This window comes from Epinephelus lanceolatus, chromosome 11 (genome assembly GCF_041903045.1).
Source record: "Epinephelus lanceolatus isolate andai-2023 chromosome 11, ASM4190304v1, whole genome shotgun sequence".
Classification (NCBI taxonomy): Eukaryota; Metazoa; Chordata; class Actinopteri; order Perciformes; family Serranidae; genus Epinephelus; species Epinephelus lanceolatus.
Window position 1 is genome coordinate 27,641,117 of NC_135744.1, and position 23,107 is coordinate 27,664,223.

At 41.9% G+C, this 23,107-nt stretch overlaps 3 protein-coding genes across 3 annotated transcripts; all 3 read right to left on the reverse strand.

The window, feature by feature from the left end:
- Positions 1 to 340: 340 nt before the first annotated feature.
- ddx52 (DEAD (Asp-Glu-Ala-Asp) box polypeptide 52) lies at positions 341 to 6,774 on the reverse strand. Its single transcript, XM_033636000.2, has 15 exons — positions 6,635 to 6,774; positions 6,149 to 6,392; positions 4,479 to 4,618; positions 4,189 to 4,374; positions 3,959 to 4,102; positions 3,680 to 3,791; positions 3,516 to 3,588; positions 2,821 to 3,024; positions 2,645 to 2,735; positions 2,390 to 2,512; positions 2,145 to 2,295; positions 1,544 to 1,619; positions 1,078 to 1,149; positions 658 to 948; positions 341 to 512 (listed from the first exon to the last, which is right to left on the reverse strand). Exons 1-15 carry the CDS (start codon positions 6,719 to 6,721, stop codon positions 473 to 475), a joined length of 2,034 nt encoding a protein of 677 aa, XP_033491891.2. The 5' UTR covers positions 6,722 to 6,774; the 3' UTR covers positions 341 to 472.
- A 123-nt stretch (positions 6,775 to 6,897) lies between these two features.
- Positions 6,898 to 17,927, reverse strand: heatr6 (HEAT repeat containing 6). Its single transcript, XM_033634920.2, has 20 exons — positions 17,571 to 17,927; positions 15,727 to 15,834; positions 15,445 to 15,585; positions 15,247 to 15,362; positions 13,698 to 13,812; positions 13,501 to 13,602; positions 13,222 to 13,383; positions 12,894 to 13,141; positions 12,525 to 12,699; positions 12,242 to 12,448; positions 11,928 to 12,027; positions 11,448 to 11,839; positions 11,217 to 11,339; positions 10,398 to 10,484; positions 10,064 to 10,198; positions 9,851 to 9,973; positions 9,631 to 9,755; positions 9,451 to 9,547; positions 8,463 to 8,667; positions 6,898 to 8,196 (listed from the first exon to the last, which is right to left on the reverse strand). The coding sequence occupies exons 1-20, from the start codon at positions 17,862 to 17,864 to the stop codon at positions 7,622 to 7,624; spliced, it is 3,630 nt and encodes a 1,209-aa protein (XP_033490811.1). The 5' UTR covers positions 17,865 to 17,927; the 3' UTR covers positions 6,898 to 7,621.
- A 1,227-nt stretch (positions 17,928 to 19,154) lies between these two features.
- On the reverse strand, positions 19,155 to 22,088 carry dynll2b (dynein, light chain, LC8-type 2b). The gene is made up of 3 exons (XM_033645234.1): positions 21,964 to 22,088; positions 20,355 to 20,499; positions 19,155 to 19,964 (listed from the first exon to the last, which is right to left on the reverse strand). Exons 2-3 carry the CDS (start codon positions 20,484 to 20,486, stop codon positions 19,827 to 19,829), a joined length of 270 nt encoding a protein of 89 aa, XP_033501125.1. The 5' UTR covers positions 20,487 to 20,499; positions 21,964 to 22,088; the 3' UTR covers positions 19,155 to 19,826.
- Positions 22,089 to 23,107: the final 1,019 nt, after the last annotated feature.

Sequence of the window (23,107 nt, forward strand, 5' to 3'; positions counted from 1 at the left end):
TCTTAATTATATATACTGTAGGTATAAAAAGTATCTCTAAGATGCAAAATCATCCAATTTTCTTTCCATTAAGCCATCACATGAAGTACAATTTATCTGTTCAATAGTCTGAATATTTTTCTGATCAGGTTCAGTGAGCTGTGTCAAGGGTAAAATTCTGATGTCAAGTAATGAATGTATATTATATTGTTTTCCCATCTCTCTCACAATTGCCTTTAATTGCAGTTTCATTTATGTTACAAATAGTTTAAAACTTTCAGAATGTTAAATATTAAATCAATGTCACAAGTTACAAGTGAGCAATTGTAACTGATTAAGAAACACAATAACACAAAAATGTGTAAACCTGTTTATTTTATACTCTGATATTACAAAGCACAAATGTGAAAATTGGCAGTAGATCAGTCAAATAAAATACAAAAAAAAAAACAAAACATCCACATCCATCTCCGAATCAGTCTGCTTGTTCCACTCATCTTTGTTTGTCTTGTGTATTTTTCTTCCCCTTTTTTCTGGTGGACAAAGTTAACGAACAAAGAAAAGAGCATTTTGTCATGTCATATTTCTGAAGCACACGGTCAGATTAAATGTCAGTTATGGCATTAAACAGATCGTTAGACAATGATGTATATTAGCAATAATACTAATAATACTTACTTTTTTAATTTGGCTCCAGAAGAATCTGACCCCATCTTCTGAGATGTCTTCTTGTGCTTTTCTCCTCCCCCTTCTGTCTGTGTTTTATTTTTGTTCTTCAGCCCCTGTCCTTTGGGCTTCTTTTCCTTTTTCTGCCGCTGCACTGCTGTTTGAGTTCCACCTTCTCCTTTCTGCTTCTTTTCTTTCTGTCCTTTATTTGGTGCGTTGCCTTTCTTCTTCATTAAGAAGCGAGGAGTCGTGCAAATGGTGCTTCTCTTGGGAGGTTTCTTCTCAAGTCTCCGCTTCACTTTGCTACAAACAGACAAATACAGATGGACTCTTACTGTCATATTACAAAAATGAGACTGATCAGTTAAAGCAAGAAATAAAAGCAAAAATGTGTTTTAATATATTCATTATTGTGGAATATATCTCCTTTACCTGTGTATCTTCTTGAAGCCAATCATGTAGTCGGGTACAGGGCAGCCAGCTTGTTTTATGACATTGGCGATGCTGTTGGAAACAGATGCAGAGAGAAAGAGATTCAGAGAAATATGTAGATTGTAGAAAATTTTGGAAGCTTGCAATACTAAGTGTCCTGCCTCCATTTGTGTTCTTTGCTTTCAGCTACTTGGCCGACACCGTGAGGGAGATAACACTACCTACCGTTAGCTTATAAGGCCCTGAAAGCTTACAGTCATAGACATTTAACTCATAGCAGTGACGTCATGTTTGGCCTCGTGCTAGTTACCATCAAACATAACATTTGATGACCTGTCTGCCTCACCTGAAATTTGCTGTGTTATCAAACTTTGATTTAAACTAATTTTCCAGAGTCAAACGCAAAAACAAGCTGTACGTGTTTCACAGCAAAGGACGTCAGTTTGCACTTTTTGCATCCATGTACCTGCGCAGCAGGGGCTTATCATTTTCTGTGAAGAAGGTGATGGCCTTCCCCTGATGTCCAGCTCTACCTGTCCGACCTGAGGAGCAGCAAAAAGAATGATATATGAGGAAACCAATGAGCAGACAAGAAGAGACAGAGGAGAAATACATCAATCGATACATATAATTGACATTTTTGTTGTTATGAAAGATATAACTATGCAGGATTTTCCTAAAAAAACATGTATAGACTTGTACAGAGGTAATCCTTCTCAATCATCACTTATGACCTACAAGAGGTGTGTGGTGATGTATTTTCCAGCAGAGACTCTTTTCTCTGCCTGTATTTATTCATTTATTTTCTGTACTCAGGATGTTTATGGGTGTGTACCATCATAGCACTCAGTGCCAGACAGTAAGCAGCAGACATCCAAGAGACCCAGCGAAGAAAAAACACAAATATAGCGAGGCGAAATGCCAAATGAGAGTGAATCTAGGGTTGCCTGCTGAGCATGTTTAGAAACAGTAACTGACAATCCTCCATAGTGTACCTTAAATCGATTAATCATCCCTGATACAGGATGATCTTATTGTGAAACGACTGATTATAAATACAAACTAACCAATCCGGTGGATGTACTCCACAGCGCTGGTGGGGAAGTCGTAGTTCAGCACGAGGTTGACTCCTTTGAAGTCGATTCCTCTGGCGAGCAGAGCCGTGCAGATCAACACCCAAATCTTACCGGAGCGAAAACTGTTCACCACGTTGTCCCTCTGAAACAGAGAAGCCACGGAGCATGAGTACAAGTTTGCACTTCAGTGACAAATACAGGACTTTTGATACAGTGCATTACGTGTCTGAACGTACCTGCTGCTGTGTGCGGTCGGCATGGATCACATCCACATTGATGCCTTCATATACCAACTCATGGAAAAGCTCCCGTGCTCGGTCTATAGACTGCACAAACACCAGCATGGGAGGAAGGAAACCCTGAAAATAGCAAAGAGGAAATCCTCTCATTTAATCATCTTAGGTGGTAAAGAAATAGAGTTTGTATTAATTAATTCATGAAACATGAATTCATCACAAGCTTGAACAGTAACATTTCTGGAGTGTCCTTACTTTTTTGATGATGTCCCTCATGGCCACCAGTTTGCCGTTCTCCGTCCCAACAAACAGCAGCTCCTGTTCCACCGTCTCAACCGCCGTGTTTCTGAGATGATAAATTCATTTTTCTAAAGTGAGAATCAGATTTTACAACTCAATCAAAGTAAGGAGTTCTACATGTAGATCATTACCTGTGTCCAATGTTGACAGACACCAGGTTATCGAGGTTCAGACGGCACCACTGCTCTACATCTGGCGTGCAGGTGGCGCTGAAGAAAGCCCTGCGCACTTTTGAACCGGAGCAGGCCAGAAAAATCGTGGCGAGCTGCTCCCTGAAGCCCGTCTTGCCGGCCTCGAACAGCTTATCGGACTCGTCGACGACCAGCCACTCCACGCTGAACACCAACAAAACACAACAATCAAGCTCCCATTTTATTCAAGATTTTTTTTTTGACAGTTGACAGTGGAGACAGAGACAGGAAATGAGACGGGAGTGACGGGTAAGACACACAACAAAAGGTCCCCCATTAGAATCAAAGTTGTGGTTGTATGGTTAGTTAACTTTGTGGTGGTAACAGCGGCAAAAACCCCAGCTGAGACACATATTACGAATGTATGTTTGCATGTTCAAAGAGTGCTATTAAAACAAGGATAATACCAGTATTTTCCATGTCTCAAAAGGGTTTAATTTGGGACATACAAACAGAATACGCTGTTTACATGACATGACATTTACATCAAATTCCGAGCATTGTCATATTCGGAATAACAGTGGAATATTAGTGTGCATATAAACATAGTGTATACATAACTTTTGCTAGTTTGCAATAAACTTTCATGGGGCACCTTTAAGAAAAATTTCAGGGAGCAACAAATTCAGAGTTACCTGCTGAGGTCGAGACCTGGAGGATCCTGCTTGAGAAGGAAGATGAGTCTGTTTGGAGTACTGACGAGTATATCTGTACAGGAGCGCAGCAGGTAAACAGTGAGGTGAGGTAAAGCCAGTTCATATCTCATATTTTGTCTCTTCTGTGAAAACATTTTTCTTACCATATTTTTTGTTTGACTGTGGTCCATATTTCTTGGCTGCCAGAGAGGCTTTGTCTATGATGTGAACTCTAAATCCCACTCCCTCTGACAGGCGGAGCAGCTCTCTGTAGGTCTAAACACAGAACAACAAAAGTGATACGTGCAAATGTGTGTGATCATTTCACAAAACAACTTTAGCAACAGCTGAAACTCTAAATGTATTCAATAAAACCTGGACAGTCATGTTTTCAGGTCAACTTCTTGTTACAATAAAAACAGCCATTGAGTGTGTTTGTGTACCTGGTTGGCCAGTTCTCTGGTCGGAGAGATGACCACAGCTCTGAAGCCCAGGTTGGCCGGTTGCTGTAGGTGGGCGAGCAGCGGAAGACAAAAAGCCAAAGTCTTTCCTGATCCCGTGGGAGCACAGGCCAGCAGCTCCCGACTCTGGGCAAGAAACCAGACACACAGAAATCATCACATAACGTCTCTACGTTATTTACCAGCCACTGAATGTGTGTGTCTGCACTCACATGCATCATGAGCGGTATCGCCTGCATCTGTATGGGTGTAGGGGAGTTCAGCCCTGCATCTTTGAGGTTCTGAAGGACATGCGGGTTTAGACAATATTCGGACTGTAGCTCTTCAAACGTGCACACAGGGTCAGGCACGTCGCAGCCGTGTACGTTTATACGGTGTTGAGAGCGAATACGATTCACCTAAAATCAAATACAGAGAAAAGGACGTTACAGAACTCAAAGTCAGATTAGTATTTGTCAGAATCATATAGAATCTCTTCATCGAGTTGTCTCTGTATGAGGACCTTTTCCTGGTGAAGATGCTTCAGCCTCTTCAGCGAGGATTTCTCCTTCCCGTCACCTGACAGGTTTTGGATCTTTCTGTCCAGCGAGGAGGTCCAGGTGATGCCATTTCCCTCCGTGTCTTTCAGCGCTCCGCCATCAGCTTCAATGAGACAGAAGACAGTAAACAGCAGTGAGTCTCTGACATTAAGCGCTACATCCTGTTCATTTAAAATGGCACCACAAACCACTGTTGTGATGTGGAATTTACATTTTAAACACATTCCAAAGAGCCATGTGGGACTGGATGAAGTGGATAATATCACAGTATATGTCACTTTGTATTAGTGTGATAATATATTTGGATCTAGTGTGTTATTTGAGAAACTGTTTATGGACAAAATAGAAAGAGAGGAACAAATCTATTACTGTTATAAAGCAGTCCTGCTCATTGATTTGCAACATTGCAAACAACAGACTGATAGGCACGGAGATGTCACAGCTACGTCTGTATATACAGCATATAATGTCTCTTACAGACAAATTTATATCATCGTCATCATCGTATAACCCATATCCAGAAATACAATATCACTTTCATACAGCCAGACAAGTGACTTTTTTCCACATATAACAGATACAAATTGACTGGAGTCATTTTAACAATGTTCAGCAGCAAAGAGAAACTGGAGGAAACCAGGTGAGCCCTCTTTCAGGAAAGGTTCGCAGAATTGGCAAAAGTTGTATCACACAAACAAATCTCCTTCAGCTGTAAGGACAGGACTGAGATATATGTGGCGAAATGCGGAGACTACTGAGAGTACATCGCTAATGTGAACAGATCTTTAAGTAAATCGCTCACCATGTGCGTAATACAGGCATACACACTCCTTATGTGTCTGAAAATTAATTAGCTGTTTGGAAATTAGATTATATTATGGTGCATATCAATGTAGGAATATAGATTTAATTTGTATGTGCGTGGACCTTTTATTTTAGATTAATCCATCTATTTTTTATTTTTATATTGTTTATAGGAGTCGTTAGGGGGGAATGACATGCAGCGAAGGATCATGGGTTGCAATCAAACCTGCAGCCTCTGCGGCAAGGACACTGCCTTTATACGTGGGACACCTGCACCCGCTGAGCTGCTGGGTGTCCCAAGTTGTTTGATTTGTTGACCAATAGTGACCCTGTTTATATAAGAAAACAGTTCAATACAATATTAATAACATAAAGTTGGCTGCTTAACTTTTATTTTCATCTCTCCATCACTAAATGTTTGATTTAAATTGGCCTATCACACTAGAGCTGCAACTAATTATCATTTTTATTATTGATTGATCTATCAATTATTTTTAGATTTATCCTGAATGAGTAAGTATAAAATCTGTTTTTCTTGTAAGTAAAGAAATACCAATCACAAGCTTTCTGAGCCTAAGGCAGTGTCTTAAATACTAGTTTAATAAATTTAAGTATAATAAAAATATAATAATAAAACCTGACAATAATCAAATCACAATGGTATAACAGACTAAATCTGCAAATGCTGATTGAGTAATGATTAATACAAACAGGTCATACATATAAAAAATATATAGAAACTTTAAATAATCCTAACAATATCTACGGTCAGCTGCTGATCAGTTTGTAATGTCTGATGTGTTCAGCAGCACACAGCCACATGCTTTACCTTCCACCTGGTTGCTTTTCATCTTCTTCTTTTTTCTCTTCACGTCCCTCTCTTCATCCCTCTGCTTCCTTTTGCCTTCTGCACCTGAATCTCCACTGTCACGTCCCACCTCATAATCCTCTCCTTCATCCTCCTCCTCTTCCTCCTGTGAACTGCTCTGGGATCCATTATTTGCTCCTGTGCCAAAATAATCGATCGCAGAGAGAGCATCTGTGGACGCTTCCCCACCGTGAGACCTGGCAACCTGTGAAATACAACACGAGTACAGTCACTGTCAGAGAATATTACACTTGTACCTCATCACTTATCAAATTAAAAACGAAATTAAAGCATTCAATCTCACTAAAATGTCAAAACATGTCCGAAAAACAAACACTACGACACACTTCAACTCGTTGCTAGCCAAACTATATGAAACCGGGGCTCGTGCGGTTATCAGTCTCTCTTTTAAGGCAGTGTATCACCAGCTACACCTATTCACTTTACCTTAAACCGAGCAGCGTCTTGACCAAACCTCTTCAGGTCAAATTTAGCTCCGGCTCCGAGTTTCCGAAACAACTCGAAGGCGTCCATTCCTGCAGCAGCGTGGTCTGTCAGCACCCAGGCATCACTAATCAACCACCGGATCATCCACCGGCAGCTCCTCCCCTCCGGTCTGCACTCTGCTGCCTCCTGCTGGCTGCGTCATCATGTTGTAAAATCAATCAATGGCAATCATTTCTGCCAAATAAAACACTAAAGCTTGATGATTTAAGTGTGAATATAACTGAAAATATTTATTATTATTACATATTATACACTGAACAAAACATAACACTTTTGTACTGCATTTAAATCATGTTCAATATGGATAACATCTTCCTAGCTGTTTCATGTGTCCAGTCAGCATCATTGCTGTGTTCACACATACAATGCAGTGGACTTCACAATCTGATTTATTGCTGTGAAATAGTAGTTTTCATATATCGATAAATATCTCATTATGGCAGATGTATGTAAATTACAACACCAAGGAAAGAATAATCAAATTGATGTTCAATGCAATCAGACATGTTCAGACAAAATTCTCTTTACATCAAAACAATTTAAAAAATCATCTTAATTAACTTGGGCAACAAAATTTTGTTAAACAACAACACAATATTTTCATCACTTAAATTATTTTGTTCTCAAAACATGATTACATGGCATGTCTTTGTACGTCAGATGTTAATCCATAAGAGTGCAAGTGCAAATAGATGAATAAAAGGAAATAAAAGCCACTGTGACCTTCAAAATGTCTTGAAATGTACATAAGAAAAAAAGTGGCCTTTTTTTAAGACAGTCTTGTGGTTCCTTGTGATGTCCTACAATCACATTATGACAAAGCTGCTTACAGCTGCTTGGATATTTGCCCAACTTGAGAGCGCCGTCTTCTTGATCTCAGCTAGTTTTCTAACTGAAACCCAGCGCTACAGCTGGTAATGGGAGTCTTCACTGCTCCTCACAGGTCTTTAACAAATCCTCCAGGAAATAAACCACCACCTCTTTACCGCTCTCCTCCTCTCTCCATCTCTCTCCTTCAGCCTTCAACTCCTTCAGTCTGATCAGGGTCTGTTGCAGACCTCCGACTCTCTGCTGAGGGGTGAAACTGTCCCCTCCTGCATCTTTCTCTCCCTCCGCCCCCTCTCCTCCTCCTTCCTCTGCTCTGAGATATTTAATCAAATGCTCTTTGATGCCCCCACCCTCCTCCCCGGCCAGTGATGCCCCCAAGGCAAGCATGTCCTGAGACTGGCTGACGCTGAGCAGGTGTAGGAGAGCTTGTGAGAGCGTGTGTCGCAGGCTGGCACTGTAGCGGTACTCTAAGAAGTCATTTGTGTCTTCGCTGTTCTCGAGCGCTGCAGCCAGGGATCGCCACACACAGCTGAAGCGCTCTGTGTCCCCGTAGCAGGCGCGGTTGGTAGGAACTGCCAGAGCAGCAGCAGACTTGATCCGCACCTTGAAGTTCTTGCAGGAAGTGACAACATGGCAGAGGGAGGAGAAGGCATCACAGGACCACGAGGCTGAGTCTGAGAGGAAGGAAGAGACAGAAATCATTAATACAAAAACTTAAATTCAGATCCATCACTGTTGGGTACAATTTACACCATCTCAACAAACAAAACCATGTGAAAGATACCAAATATTGACAAAACTCTCAACCAGCTGCTTGATATAGTTCCCAAAAGATCTTCTATAAATCTCTCTATTGTAAGTATGTTCACAGTCTGATCTGATGACCCACATTGACCATGTCATAGTGAGGGCAAACACAGGTGAATGAATGAACACTTACCGAGCGGCAGGGCTGGATTTCTGAAAGCATTTCCCAAGGCGTAACAGGCATTCCACCTGACCTTCATAGTGGCCTCTGACTGGACGGTTTTAACCAGAGCATGTACTGCCTCTTCCAGCGGACGTTGGAACGCAGAGCGGGTCAGCTGGCTCTGACGCAGGAAATGAAGCAGATTTCCAAGTGCTCGCACCGCATTACACTTCACCTGGAGAGTTCAGAGAAGTGGGAGACAGTCAAAAAGAAAACTAGAAAATAGTGTCTTCACAGGGGCAGATATTGATGAGTAGGATATCAAAACACAGTCAGTCATACTGATGAGGTTATACCAAGCAAGCTGGCATAACTTTACATAATTACGTCTATTAACATTCTCACAGATTCAGTCGTTTCAGTTTCAGTTGCAGCCATTTTTTAACAACTTACATAGCAGAACAAAATGTGGCAAAACCTAACAAATCTGAATTTTGCTCCTGTGTGTAATGCCTAGTTCACACTACATGACTACACCCTGATTATCTGTTCGTCGACAGTTTTTGAAACTCGTGGATCAAAGCCCCAGATCAGAGGCAAATTGGTGCTGGCTCAAACCTCACAAATTGGCGCTCAAGCGGTATGTGTAAACTGTTCAAAGACGCACGCTGAGAGGTTCGCCGATGCAATGTGGACACTCCCCGGTATGCTACATATCTGAACCTGTTGGGGACTTTGACAGCATGCTACAGCCAACAAGAGAGCAAGACACTTGTTGAGGACAGAGACAAGTGGTGCATGTGTGTTTGCAAGGGGTTCGCATCACATGACTGACTCATCTGGGATTCCTCCTGGTCAAAGATCTCATAGTGTGTGACCCCCTGTTGCCAGTCAGTCATGTACTACTACTTCAAGATTCCTAATTACAAAACAGCAAGTTGAGTAGTGAACAATAAAGCAATCTGAAGACTTTGAAAGTCATGTGGTGTAAACTTAATTTAAGAGTTAATGCTCTCACCCTGTCTTTGTCGGCCGATGCTCGGGTGGCTGCCTGCAACATCTTGAGCAGCAGCATGTCTGATAACTCTTCTTGGAAGTCCACGCCTACACTCTCCCTGATAGAGACACAGGATAAAGAGATTACAAAAATAAAATCTCTATGAACAGACTACAATCCTTATTATCCATGTTTTCTTACATATTAACAATAAGTGTGTCTGTGAGGTTGCCCAGGGACCAGGCAGCCTTGGCACGGACATTTGGGGATCGATCTTCGAGGGCAGCGAGGATAGTGTTTGCTGTATCTGCCACAAACATAACATCCTGAACAGAGAGGAAGAGATAAAACGGATCATCATGGGTCAGAAACATGTTTCACAGTGCTCAGTATGCTCATAGTTGCTGGTCAGAGTCCCTACCTCTCTCAGACAGGGGAACAGTATGTAGACTCCCAGAGCTCTGACGGCTGCGGTTTTCACCAGATAGTTTTCACTGTAGGTCAGCCCCAGCAGCACGGTGATGCACATCAGCTGCGTCTTATCCTTAAGAACAACATTACACACATTACACCTACAGCTGATGACCGTATAGCTCAGTGTTAGCTGTATAGAAATTATCAAAGGGGAACTCACAGGCAGCTGTGAGAAGGCCTGCGGCAGAATGGAGGAGAGCGTGTCGCATGCGCTCGTCTGCAGCGTGGGGTGTTGTTCGTTCTGCAGTGCTCCATTCAGTGGACCACTCAAGACTTCTGACCAGAAGAGCACCACCTATTTCATGGAGTGAAAACACATCAATATATCCCAGTTAACTAAACCTAAAACTCTCTTATCTCTTTGGTCCTTCTTAAAAAGTGACATTGAAACTATGTTAAACCAAGGGTACAACAGCAACAGGAAATCAGAAAAAATCTTGTAACAAATTTAAACAGGTCTACCTTGATACAGTTTAAAGACAGTTTGTACTTACTTGGTTCATGGGGACCCTGGAGCTCTCAGGTATGTTGTTTTCTGCTCTGTACTGCTGGATTATTCCTGTCCCCAGCTCCTCCAGTAACTGAATAAAAGATGAAGATGTAGACGTCAGTGCAGAGATCTTGACCCCATGAATGTTGGTTTTACAAAATACATTTACACAATCTGGACTACTGAGGCTAAAAAGTGCAAGGGACACACAAACCACAACTTTTGTGGAAATCACTTAAGCCTGATTTACAGTTGGGTGCTGGACACTTTCAATATGTGTCACTTGACAGAAATTATGCATTTTTGACTGAAAAAAGTTACACCAGTTACCTTTCCTTTCATGCTGCACACCTGGATAATTTTGTTATGTCGCTAAAACCGTCACATTCTGTTGCACAATGTGATTAGGTTGTCATGGCAAGCCTCTCTGACACATCTGCTAGAGCAGTAAAAGCACCGTATAAGGGTGTCAAGATCATCAAAATGTCAAAATGATCAGACATCTGGAAATACTGTAAGTATGTTTGCTCATCCATATCCTGCATTTGTTGGACAGGGACATATTCACTCTGTAGCTCCCTGCCTGAACTGCCTCCATTATCAAAATGCAAAAGGATGATAAAATGTAACTAAACAAGCCGACTACAGGTTAGCATCTGGTTACCATTATGACGACTGAAACTTTTTGAAGAAGCAAAAGAAGAAAACATTGTGTGTGTTTTGCGCGTTGTATAATTTCTGTGGGGGGACACTCCTCACAAGTGTCAAGCGCCCTACTATAAATCAGGCTTTACAGATGGAGTTGGAAACTAGGAGGTGTTACCTTTGCTCCGTGGAGTTGTATGGAGGGGTCTGTCTCCCCAAGGCAGCGCGCACTCACCTGCCCAATCTCACACAGAGATACGTGGGCTAGAGAGAAGTAGCCACGCACCAGGTGGGACATGACCTGAAGCATGGCACAGGAAAGACTTTAAAAAAACAACATCTTCAGATTTTAGAAATATCAGTTTGGGGCTTTCTTTTGTCACTTTCTGTCTCATCCACCATCTCTCACCTGTAGAGCCTCTAGTCGGACAGGAGAGGGCTCTAAAGCAGCGCCCCCTCCTGTTCCTGCTCCCTCGCTGTCTGATTGGTCCTCTCTAGGCTGAGTCACCAGCGACACACACAGCTGCAGAAGCCACGGCGGGGTGCTGTCCTCCTCCCTCGGTGTGTGAGAAACCTGGGGGGATTGCGTGTGCAGGGAGGATTTGACTGGTGTGCGAGAGGGCGAGGACACTCCGTCTCTTTGTCTCCAGCTGAGAGCCGAATCCTGCGGCGTGAAGGAGCCAGTACTGCTGCTGCCGCTGCCCTCTGGCTGTCGGAGGAGGAGCTGCACCTCAGGGAGAGGTGCCTGAGTCGTCACCAGAGCCCCATAGAGTGTCAGGACTGACACACGGACATTCACATCTGTAGACAGGGAGCAGCTGTATTAACAGTGTTATGTTCCCTTTAATCAATGTGAGCAGTTATCTAAATGCACTGACGGAATACAGACCTCTGTGGCGCACATAGGGACGCATCTGCTTCCAGAGTGAGTTGAGCAAACCAGGTCTGAGACGGTGGTAGGGAGCATTCGCCACCAGGTAGGCCAGACACTAACAGACCGGAAAGGTGGAGATAAGCTCATGTTTGGGTGCTAACTTTGTACAATAAAGCTTCACTCTTAACATTGCAGTTGAAAACAATCTGAATCAACATAATCATTCTTGTAAAAAGGTTTTTTTATGTTTAAGACACTGGAGAAGAGAACAAAATAGCAATAACCCAGAGGAAAAAGTTTCAGAAGGTAAAGGGGTCATCCAATTGTACCTTTATGACCTGTGTGAGCGTCTGAGGGGACGTCTCAGCCAGCAGAGCCAGACTGAGAGCGCGATGCAGTTCTCTGACGGCAGTAGCCAGCGTGAAGGAGAAAGGGGTGTAAGACGTACGAGGAGACGCTGTATCTTCAGCCACAGCCAGGAACTGACGGGAGCCATCCAGCATGGCCGACAACACCTGAAGCGCACATGCACGCACCTGGATGGAGAGGAAGGAGACGGATGCTACAGCCATTCAAGTTCAGAGGGTTAACATGGGTGAGATTGTCTCATACCTTTGGTGAGGGGTCCTTCAGGATAATTGTGAGGAGAGTGAGAGGCGGCGGCCCCCCAATAGGGGAGTCAGGTATGAAGGAGGACCAGTAGCCATACAGAGTCCTCTTCTCAACACCTTTTACCACCGCTAGCAGACAGTGCAGTGCTCTCTGACGCACACGACCGTGGTAAAGCCTAAAAGAAAAATTATGCAGGATGATTTCTCACCCGTTCATGAAGCATTACGAGAATAAAATAACAGAGCGCTTTTTCAAGACATCTAGGCTTGCAGCAATAAAAGGCATCTTCAATTTCCAGTAAAAACTAAAACCAAATAAACCAAAAAAGAGATGGTGAGATGGATGGATATGGACAGTGTTTTTCTGTACCTTAATTTGCACTGTGCACTGCCCTCTGGGTCTGAAAACTCAGAGTCAGAGCTGGCTCTTTTCCAGGACGGGTAGAGAGATGGGCCAGAGAGTTTAGACATGAATTCTCCTTCACCTCTGCCTCCATCTCTTCCCCCTCCTTTCTGATATGCAGGCACTGCCTCTCGATCATCTTCCTCTCCATCATCCCCTCTGCTCTCCTCAGTGCTCGTCTTCTTCCCCTTTCCTCTTGATTTCCTCTTTTTATTCTAAGGAGAGATATTAAGCACTGATTTTGAAACTGTCCTTACTTAAATCTCTATCAACAAAAAAATAAGACTTGTCTTACTCCTGAGGTTTTGCCTGGCACAGCTGCGTCCTTTGCTGGTTCAGGTTTTGTTGGTTCAGCAGGTTTCGATGAAGGGAGACCCTCATATTGAGGAAGAGGTGCTGGGTAAAGCACTGCTGGCCACTCGACACTCACACCTGGAGCTCCCTGAAACATGAGCCTCTGCAGAAAACATGTACAGATCTCCAGATTATTACAACATAATATAGCTGTCATTTTGTTTGTGCTGGAAAAGAGATTTAAAAAAGATAAAGCAACAGATGTTCTACAATTTGGTACCTTTAGTGCAGCCAGTACAGACCCAAGCTCCTCCCCTCCACCAAATTTCCACTTCCCTCCTGAGAGACAACACTGAAGTCCCTTTAGTGCTGCCTGGATCACCTGCACAGAGGACACATGGACAGGTGTGGGTCAACTATGAATAAATGTATTCTATCCCAATGAAATTCTCTTTTCAACACACCAATTATCCGTACCATGCAGTAAAAGAGCTCATCAGTGTTGGGAGGTTTGGGTGACTGCAGTGTTTTCAGGAAGACTCTGAAAGATACACTCCTGTATTGATCATCCAACGGTGGCTGACCAGGAATCCTGGAGAGAAACAATACAACCAACCAGAAACAAGAAGTTAAACCTGCAATAACTGAACTGAAAGAACACTGATATATCGCCATCATCATTTAGGTTAGTATGGCAGACTTGAATAATTGAAACTGAAATATCTGGATATTATTTACTGTGATGCCCTAGTTATAACCCTCATTATAATCCAAAGTGAAAACAGCTGCAGCCAAGCCACAACCTTTTCAGTGCCACCTTTCAAACTCTTAAAGTCAAGTGTTAAAATTTAGGGGGATTTAGTGGCATCTAGCAGTTTGGATTGCAGATCGCAACCTGCTGAAACTTCTCGCAGTTAGAATTCCTTCAGTGTTCATTGTTCAGAAGGTTATTACCAGCTTTAGAGGCAGCAGGCAACAGCCAAGCTTGTCAAATACTGCTGACGGGTATGTCCACTGACAAAGCAGCAGTATTTGACAAGTTGGAATGAGAACATGTTGTGGGGATGGGTTGCTAACGATGAATAACGCAGTTTTACATTTTTAAAAATCTGTGTTTATTCGATACTGCTCATTGCAGAGGGGCTGCTAACTACGGTGGCTTATGTGAAAACGCGAATGGCCCTGTCTAGAGCCACTGTTTGGTTTGTCTGTTCTAAACAATAGTAGAAACATGGCTATGCTCCCTATGTAGATATAAATGTCTCATTCTAAGGTAACGATAACACAACAATTCTTATTTTCTTTTTTATAAAGATATTTTTTGGGGCATTTTTAGCCTTTATTTGACAGGACAGACAAGTGTGAAAGGGGGAGAGAGAGAGGGAGTGACATGCAGCAAAGGGCCACAGGCTGGAGTTGAACCCGGGCCGTTGTGGCAACAGCTTTGTACATGGGGCGCCTGCTCTACCACTAAGCCACCGACGCCCCGACAATTCTTATTTTCATGTGATCATACACTCAAGAAAACATGGTTATTATATTATATCCCGTCTGCCAGTATATCCCCCTAAATCCTACGCACTGGACCTAAAAGAAAAACATTTCTCAAGTCAACAACTACAAAAATGATCCCTGAAAGCACAGCCACCTTTAAAACCTACTGGTGAAAATCCTTGAATTCTCTCTCGAAATGCAACATCAATACAATTTTCCCACAGGATCTGATGGTCTTATTTCACTTCTTGTAACGTGCATCTAGATGGAAATCTAAAGAGTTATTGTTACACTAAGAAAACATTAAGGACTAAGATTGGTTTGCTTGTTTCTCCCCTGGTTCACCCCTGTCCAATTTCATACATTTTGGCTCCAACATTTGAAGAGGTGAACCCTACCTTAAAGTTTTAAAACATCTCTTCAGAAACAAGTCACACACACCGTGTCCATGTTTTTACATTGTCTAAAAAGCAGGCGAACAGTAGACATAACTGCACTATGTATATATAAATATATAAGCATGGTAAAGTACCTGAGACAGATGTTGGCCATACAGGTGAGAGCAACACGGCGTAACTCCATATTTGGCTGAGATGGAGAGCTATACAGCAGGAGGACTCCATCTTCACCCAGTAAGTCACTGAGGTGCTTTGAAAGAGAAAAATCTTTGTGTAAATATTCAACAGTTATCACTACAATACACATTCACAGAGCTTGTACAAATACCTACCTGTTGGCACTGAGGTCCGTTCCCGTACACTACTGTGGAAAGTGCCAGAAGGACATCTGAGTGTGTCCATGTACTGCACATTTTCAGTGCTCTGGCGGTATAGTTCACCAATACGTCTAATGTCTGCTCGTCCATTATTACCTTAAAAAGAGATGAAAAAAAGAAAAAAGAAAAAAAGTGCGGCACATTTCAGGTGATTGCATACCCAGTCACAGTCAGTATATGAGTAGATGTGTACAGTTAGAGGTTAAAGGTCTACTGTTACTAAAGGCTGTTTGTTACCTTGAGCTGATTGAGTAGATGATGTATTAGCTGGCAGAGTTTGATGACTAGATGTTCTTGACTCAGTGGCACAAGACAGCTGACATGTTTCAGCAGAGTGCAAACATCCTGAAATGGAAAATTCAGAAGCTCAGCAAAGACTGTCTTTCACAGCAACAAAGTAATTAATCCTGAACACCACATATGTTGATGCTAATGCAGAGATAAAATAGAAAAGGCAAACATTTTTTTAAAGAACATTTAGGCCCCAGAGCAAAATGTGTTTGCACTTTGTTTTTTTGCTGGGATGTTGGAAAATTGTTGGTAGGACATTGCGGGTGCTGGATAGGTAGCTAACAAGTCAAAAGGTGACTGCTAGTTTTACGATGTTATGGGTGGCTGTTTCTAAGTGGTTGCTAGGGTGTTCTAAGCAGTTGCTAAGAAAGTACAATGTTTTGGGTTTTTTTTGTTCATTTACAAACAGCAATGCACAGAATCCATAACCACAAAAAAACACTTCTTAAGAAACAAGATACAACAAGTAAGAAAGATTGAATTATATGAAATGACGATATAACACAGCGTGGAGAAAAAGGCGGCATGGTGTTGCAGTGATTAGCATTGTCGCCTCACAGCAAGAGAGCTCCTGGTTTGAACGCAGAGTGGGGGGGCCCTTCTGTGTGGAGTTTGCATGTTCTCCAAGTGTCTGCATGGGCTTTCTCCGGGTTCTCCGGCTTCCTCCCACAGTCCAAAGACATGCAGGTTAATCGGTGACTTTAAATTGGCTGTAGGTGTGAATGTGAGCGTGAACGGCTGTGTCTCATGTGTCAGCCCTGTGGGCGATAGTCTGTACCCCAGTGTCAACTGGGATAGGCTTCAGCACCCCCCGACCCCTAACAGGATAAGCGGGTATGGTTAGTGAGGAGTCCTCATATATTTTCAGTTCATCACTATCAGAAGCAGAAGAAGAAGAAGAAGAAGAAGAAGACATACTTTATTGATCCCTCTGGGGAAATTGTTGTCTCTTGTCATATACACACAGGTCCGAAATACACACACATGCACAACAGGACCTATACGTGCATTATATGGAGGGACGTCAGAGTGAGGGGGCTGCCCATGGACAGGCACCCTAGCAGTTGGGGGTTCAGTGCCTTGCTCAAGGGCTTCTCAGCAGTGCCAAGGACACTGCATATTAGTTCTGGACAAGGAATTTGGAACTGGTGACCCTACAGTTTCCAACCCGAGTCCCCATGGACTGAGCTTCTGTCGCCTCATAAGCTCTGAGACGAGACTTTGCTTGTTTTTTCTTCATTAGTCTTAAAGGACTGAGGTGATTGTCCAAAAGGTCCTTTTTAAAACAAAGAAAGGGGTTTAATTTCCTCCATTTGGATGTGTGAGTTGAAATATTTTGCCAGTGTCAGGATTTTCAATATCAGGTTACTCTTACTGCCCTTTATATTAAAACCATATACAATAGTTTCTCTTGTGAGAGGAGCAGGTAGTTTGATTTGAGCTGACAGTCAGTCCTGTAAATCCTCCCAGAATGCAGCAGTTTATATACAGTGGAAAAACACATCAACAGGGGGGTGGTAGTATGAGGGGTTGATCAGATGTTCTCTGTTGGTAGGTTGTTGGGTGTTTTGCCAGAATGCAAAATGGTTGCTGGGTGTATGACGTGGGATGGTGATACAGGCCGGTTGCTAGGGAATACTGGATGGTTGCTAGGATGTTTTCACTCAGGACAAAAATGGCTGATGTTGCCCGAATTTTTACCACACAACCTAATTTCATTAGTTTGCGTTTTAAGCTAAATAACGTAACGTAACAGTCGTCGCAATACGAGCAAAAACAGAATAAGTTACCTCTGGTCGGATGTTGATATTAAAGTCGAAGGTTTTGTTGTAGTTTTCGGACAGCAGCTGGTCAAACAGCAGGTTGAGCTCCTCTCTCAGTTGGCCGGAGTCTGCCCGCAGGGCTCGGAGCTTCGCGGCGCAGCGGGAAAACTGTTTCTCCACGTCCGACGGTGAGCCGAGCCGCCAGCCGTCCGTCCCGAGCGGGGTGAACGGGGCGGCCTCCGCGGACAGAGCCACCGGAGGAAAGGTAGGGACATCACTGCGGCTCACAGAAGCCGGTGCCAACCCAGTTTGAGCCGCCATCTTGTTGATCTCGGAAGTATTTCACTTGCTTGTAGGTTCACGCTCCTCGTGTCAAGCTTGACATCTAAACGTCAGGATCATTACTGCCCCCTACAGTGTAGTGAAGAAACTACCACATCTTTAACGAAGCAGTATCACTATGGAAAAACACATTTTTGTTGATTTTTTCTTTTGTTTAATAAAAGTGTAAATATTTAGATTACGTATTAAAATATCTATTAATGCGGTATTTTATTATTTTGTACAAATTGTCTTGTTGAGTTTGTATATTTGGCTGAAGGCACACAGGGATGGCATTGTAAGCAAGCTGTGGCATTGATCCATGCTGTATGTCTATAAAAAAATAAACAAATACTGATCCATTAATGTGTGAGTAGCATTTAATGTTTTAACTGGTCATAGTGGAGCTCATTCTGATTTATTTTTATTCAGATTAGTAGTTTACATCCTTGTTTGGATGAACTTTTTGATCAGACACAAGATGTCTGACTGTGAATGTAGGAGTTCAGATAATATTTATTTTAAACTTAGGGGAGAATAATTATCTTGAAATCCTAAATTGATATTATAGTGTCCTCTGTTATGTTTCCAGAGTGTTACCCCCATCACTTTCCCTGCTGTGGGTTTATGAAACAAATTTAGAAACTATACTTTGCTTCAAAAGAGTTCCACCAGATCTTAATTTTATTTTTTTAGACATGAGCAGACTTTGATACCATGTCTGCCTGCCTGCATCTAGACTGTTATTCAGGAGCAGTAAGTTATGCCCTGTGGGCTAAATATGACCCATGGTGGGATGCCAAATGGCAATCCAACTATTTTCGAATTCATAATAGTTTTTGTTTATACAATAAACATAATAAAAGATCTTGTTGATTAAAGTGAAGTGGAATATGCCTCAGACTTTCCAACAGAGGTCTAGGTTTTGCTTCAAATGTCCTCAAATCCTTGAAACGCCCCTGCCTACATCTGGCCTGTGAGGGACTACTGCGACTGTATTTGCTTCTTGGAAAAGATAAGTGAGGATAGCCAATATCCCCTTTGTCTGGTAAATATTGTTTATTAACTGATTCCTAATCTCCTATCATTTTCCAAAACTTGCCCGCAGGAAAAGCAGCAGGGTATCTGAAAAAAAAAAAAAAAAAAAAAAAACATGCTGAAGGAAATCTGACTGGTTGGTAGCCTCAACTAACAAATTGTGTCCGTCGTGATTTACAATAACAGAATATGAAGACATTTGATCTTTGTACATGCAAATGCAACAAATTCAAGGCACACATCCACACAATACACATTTTGAACCAATTTACTGTTTCAAAGTTGTTTTGTGCTCAACATGTTGAAAATATCACAATACCAAACTGCACACTAAATTACATTCCAGAGATATACAGCAGTAACATTGTAAAGATTCACAACTGAAGTGGGAACAGGAATGTTCAAGCATGTACAAAACCTGAAATCTCTTGGCATGTAACTCTCTTTATTAAGTGTAAGCAACAGTCTTGGAATTTATATTCAATCTCAGTCAACACTGAAAAGTAAAGGCATTTCAACAAAAACTGTCTGTTGCTCTTTTTAATATCATGAAAAATAAGTTATTATACAACATATCGATATGAAACAATGTACAAGGCCCGTGCATCAACGCACAGCAAAAACAATACGCAGAAACTATGCATCATGGTGAGTCTGTCAGATGTGAAAATGCTGACTGAGTGCTGGAATGGAGAGTAGTTTGAAATTGGCATTTTCTACAAATGGCACATCACCAGTCCAGGCATGACTAAAGCGCCATTCAGCGATGGTTGTAGTGTTGTAGGTGGCAAACAATAACAGACTGACGCAAGCAGGAAACCAGGAGGTAGGCATGTCTGCAGAAAGGTGGTAGCCAATGTACAGCATGGCACAGAAGTATTGTGGGCTGAATTTTAAGTAGTTTTGGGAGGGCATGTTTGGATTTCAGCCCGACTTGAAGAGTAGAATGGCCACTTGGCCCAGATAGAAGTAGATGAAATGCTTCGTCTCATGCGTCACATAGCTGCCAAAGTTCCTCCCGACTATGCAGTGCCATGTGGGGTTGTACTTCTTGTCAAACTCCTGCAGGGGAAACGGTTACAATTAGCATGATCATAGATAAGAGGCCACTCAGCAGGTTTTGATGAATTACATCAGTGGTCCCCAACTGGTGCAGCCACAGCGTCCAGATTGCTCCTTACTCATTATTCCACTTAATACATTTAGCATCATTCTTGCATTTGGCCATGTCACTAGTTTGCTGTTTCTGTCAAGTAGCTGTTCATTAGTCACTCACTCAACAGCAGAAAGCACTTCAAAAATTCACTGTACTAATTAATAAAGTGTATTTTTTTGACAAATAACACAAGTATGCATGTTACTTGTAGTCAATGCAAAGGGATCCACGACCTGTCAGTTTGGAACCACTCAGTTACACCTTCGTACTACCCGTCTGATATTGATATCATGTACCTTTTTGACAAAGGCGGCGATATCCTTCTCAATGTTGTACTTATCCATAGCCTGCATGGCACAGTCCACAGCATCCTGCTGCATCTCTTCAGACATGTCTGCATTCTTTATCACTGCCTTCCTGTCAGTCATTTTGGCTTTTAGTCTGCACAAGAGAAAAAATGTTACAGGTCATTAGTGTTAACAGTGAGCCTTGTTGTTTCACTTCTATGACTACAACACTGCTGCAGCCATTTGCTTATGGAAAACAGTCACCAACTGCAATTATGAGTCTGCTTATTTGCAATTACAATTTATGATTTGCAACTGAGAGTTACTGTAAATCTTCAATTAATTGCCCAGGCTATTATTTGATCAAATCACTGAACTCAATGGACCTATGTCTGAGACTGGCATCTGTATCGTGGGATAGGCCTTTAACTGGGAAATACAAGTTAGTTACTTATTTGAACCAGTAAGAATCTTACTTGTGTAAAAATTAAACTTCAAACAACATATCAATTATGAATCATTCATTTGATCTAGCTCTGCCAGGCAGTGCAGAGATAGTTACGGCACTCAGATTACAGCACCCAGCATGCAGACACAGCACGACCTCATCCTGTCAAAACAATACTCATAACTTGGATTAAGTTTTATTAAAAGCCCTTTTGATTCTTTTGATCTGAGACCATTATAGACTAAAGGAATATCAATAACTTACAAGGTAATCAGGGTGGATACATAATTTAAGGTGGCCAACATCTTGGTTTTAGGCATCTGAAGAAATTCTATGAAGAAATTAACTGCTTAGCAACCAGACCAGGCCTCTATTTGAGACAGGCCTTTAAATGTTAAAACATGTGGCTACAACAGGATTGTTAAAAGGGACTGGGCCTTACATTACAACTGGGCTTTTGGGTGAAGTTTTACAGTGAATGACACTGACACCTATCCAATCCAATGGAAAGGAGGCCCCAGGAAGTAGGATTACCAAGTCATCTTGATAACGTCCAGGAAAAACCTCAAACCCCTGTACATGTACTCGGTCAGACATATTGAAGCCACTAAGAGATTTAAGATAGATTTAAACTTCAAATTATTCACATCACTGGAATACTTGTCTTAAAAACCATGCATCTGAATGCATTTGTGCTAAATTCAATTCTTTCACATTAAAGATTTTTAAGTGTGATTTTCTATACATTTTAAACATTCACAAACTTTGATCCAAAGAATCAAGTTAATTTACTAACATATACAAGAAGTGCTGTGTGTTGTGTATAATGTGAACACAATGGATCCTGGTTCATGATGAGACATAAAGAATGTGGTTGACGCAGCTTTCATTTTTTAACAGCATTACAACTTTGACTCGGCGCTGCGTGCATCTGCCATAGACTTACCCAGACCCAATTTACACCTATAATTTAAGTCAAGTTGTCAAATGTGCAAACTCCAATGCAAAACGATAAGAAGGTTCATTCACAGATTCTCAAGACACACACAGGGCGAGCTTAGCATGCAGGCACCAGAGGACTCTCACCTGCCGACAGTGAGCCAATTACATAGACATTCAACACGATGATATGTAAAAACAGATATGCAGATGTCTGCAGATATCACTTACCGTCTAACGGCTCCGTTGAACAGTTTATTGTAGCACGTTACGGGCAGCGGCACAGTTTTTGGTTCATTTATGCAAAGGAAGCGTGCGTCTCAGTTCCGCCCTCCACAGCACAGCCGCCCTCTGATTGGCTGGAAGACAGCCTCCACCCCGGTGACGGCGTTTTTCACTTGCGGACAGTGCCTGCATCTTATTTCCACCCAGAATGCACCGTTTTCACCCACACACCCTCCCTCCCTCCCCTCAGAGGACGCGATTGATCCAGGAGGTGATCGGGTTGATCGATGGTATTGATCTGCAGAACTTGGACAGCTTGTGACGATGTATTAGAGCCAAACAGGGAGGTTAGGCATGTGTGAAGAACATTGATCCTGTGCCTGACATAAAAGAGCATACCTCTACAAAATAATAACATTAAAAACAATTTGATGCAGCTCAGATTTTTTTTTTTCAAATTGATTGCCTAATCCCATATTACCAAAAACTATATAATCACCATAAAAAAAAAAATAAGCATAAGGCACAATTTGACAGTCCACACATGTCCTAAATGATCTTTTATGAATATTAAAGGCATCCAAACTCAGTTTCATCTTTCTTAAATGCAACATGATGGTTATAGTGGTTTACTAATCAAGGACTCTCTCTGAACACATGTAAAGAACTGGAGGGCAAACTCAGTTAATCTCTGAAAAACAAAATGAGATTTTATGCAAAATAAATTGTGCTGAGTTTGACACTAGCAGGCTGTTTTATCTGCTGAAGGGGGAAAATTTCTTACCTTAAATCTGATATTAAGACTTCAAACAGGATTTTGTAACACCACAACAAGTAAGACAGTCATAGTCAAGTTTGCAACTTCCTCAAGTGTAATATGAAAACCTCTGAAATTTACTTCACAGAGAAGTAGGGGCCAACTAATGTCTAGTAGGGGAAACATCTGAAATGTACAATATATTTAAATACTCATGAATTCTGGAGTTTGCAGTGAGAAGATTTTTTTAAAGGAAACTTTAAACAAGACAAAATTTTGGTTTTTATTCTTAAAATGTGTGGAGGGGATAACAGGGTACAGCACTATCTTAAATTACCTAAAAATAATCATTCAGCTTCCACCTTTTATAACTGCTAACACAATATATGGTAA

Coding starts and splice junctions, on each gene's coding strand:
- dynll2b (XM_033645234.1), bottom strand. CDS start 20,486: ATGACTGACAGGAAGGCAGTGATAAAGAATGCAGACATGTCTGAAGAG. Junction 19,965..20,354: donor TCGCCGCCTTTGTCAAAAAG/GTACATGATATC, acceptor TTTCCCCTGCAG/GAGTTTGACAAGAAGTACAA.
- heatr6 (XM_033634920.2), bottom strand. CDS start 17,864: ATGGCGGCTCAAACTGGGTTGGCACCGGCTTCTGTGAGCCGCAGTGAT. Junction 15,835..17,570: donor ATATCAACATCCGACCAGAG/GTAACTTATTCT, acceptor TTTCCATTTCAG/GATGTTTGCACTCTGCTGAA. Junction 10,485..11,216: donor TACAACTCCACGGAGCAAAG/GTAACACCTCCT, acceptor TCTTTTATTCAG/TTACTGGAGGAGCTGGGGAC.
- ddx52 (XM_033636000.2), bottom strand. CDS start 6,721: ATGGACGCCTTCGAGTTGTTTCGGAAACTCGGAGCCGGAGCTAAATTT. Junction 3,792..3,958: donor CCAGAGAACTGGCCAACCAG/GTACACAAACAC, acceptor TTCTGTGTTTAG/ACCTACAGAGAGCTGCTCCG. Junction 2,736..2,820: donor TCTGTCAACATTGGACACAG/GTAATGATCTAC, acceptor TTATCATCTCAG/AAACACGGCGGTTGAGACGG.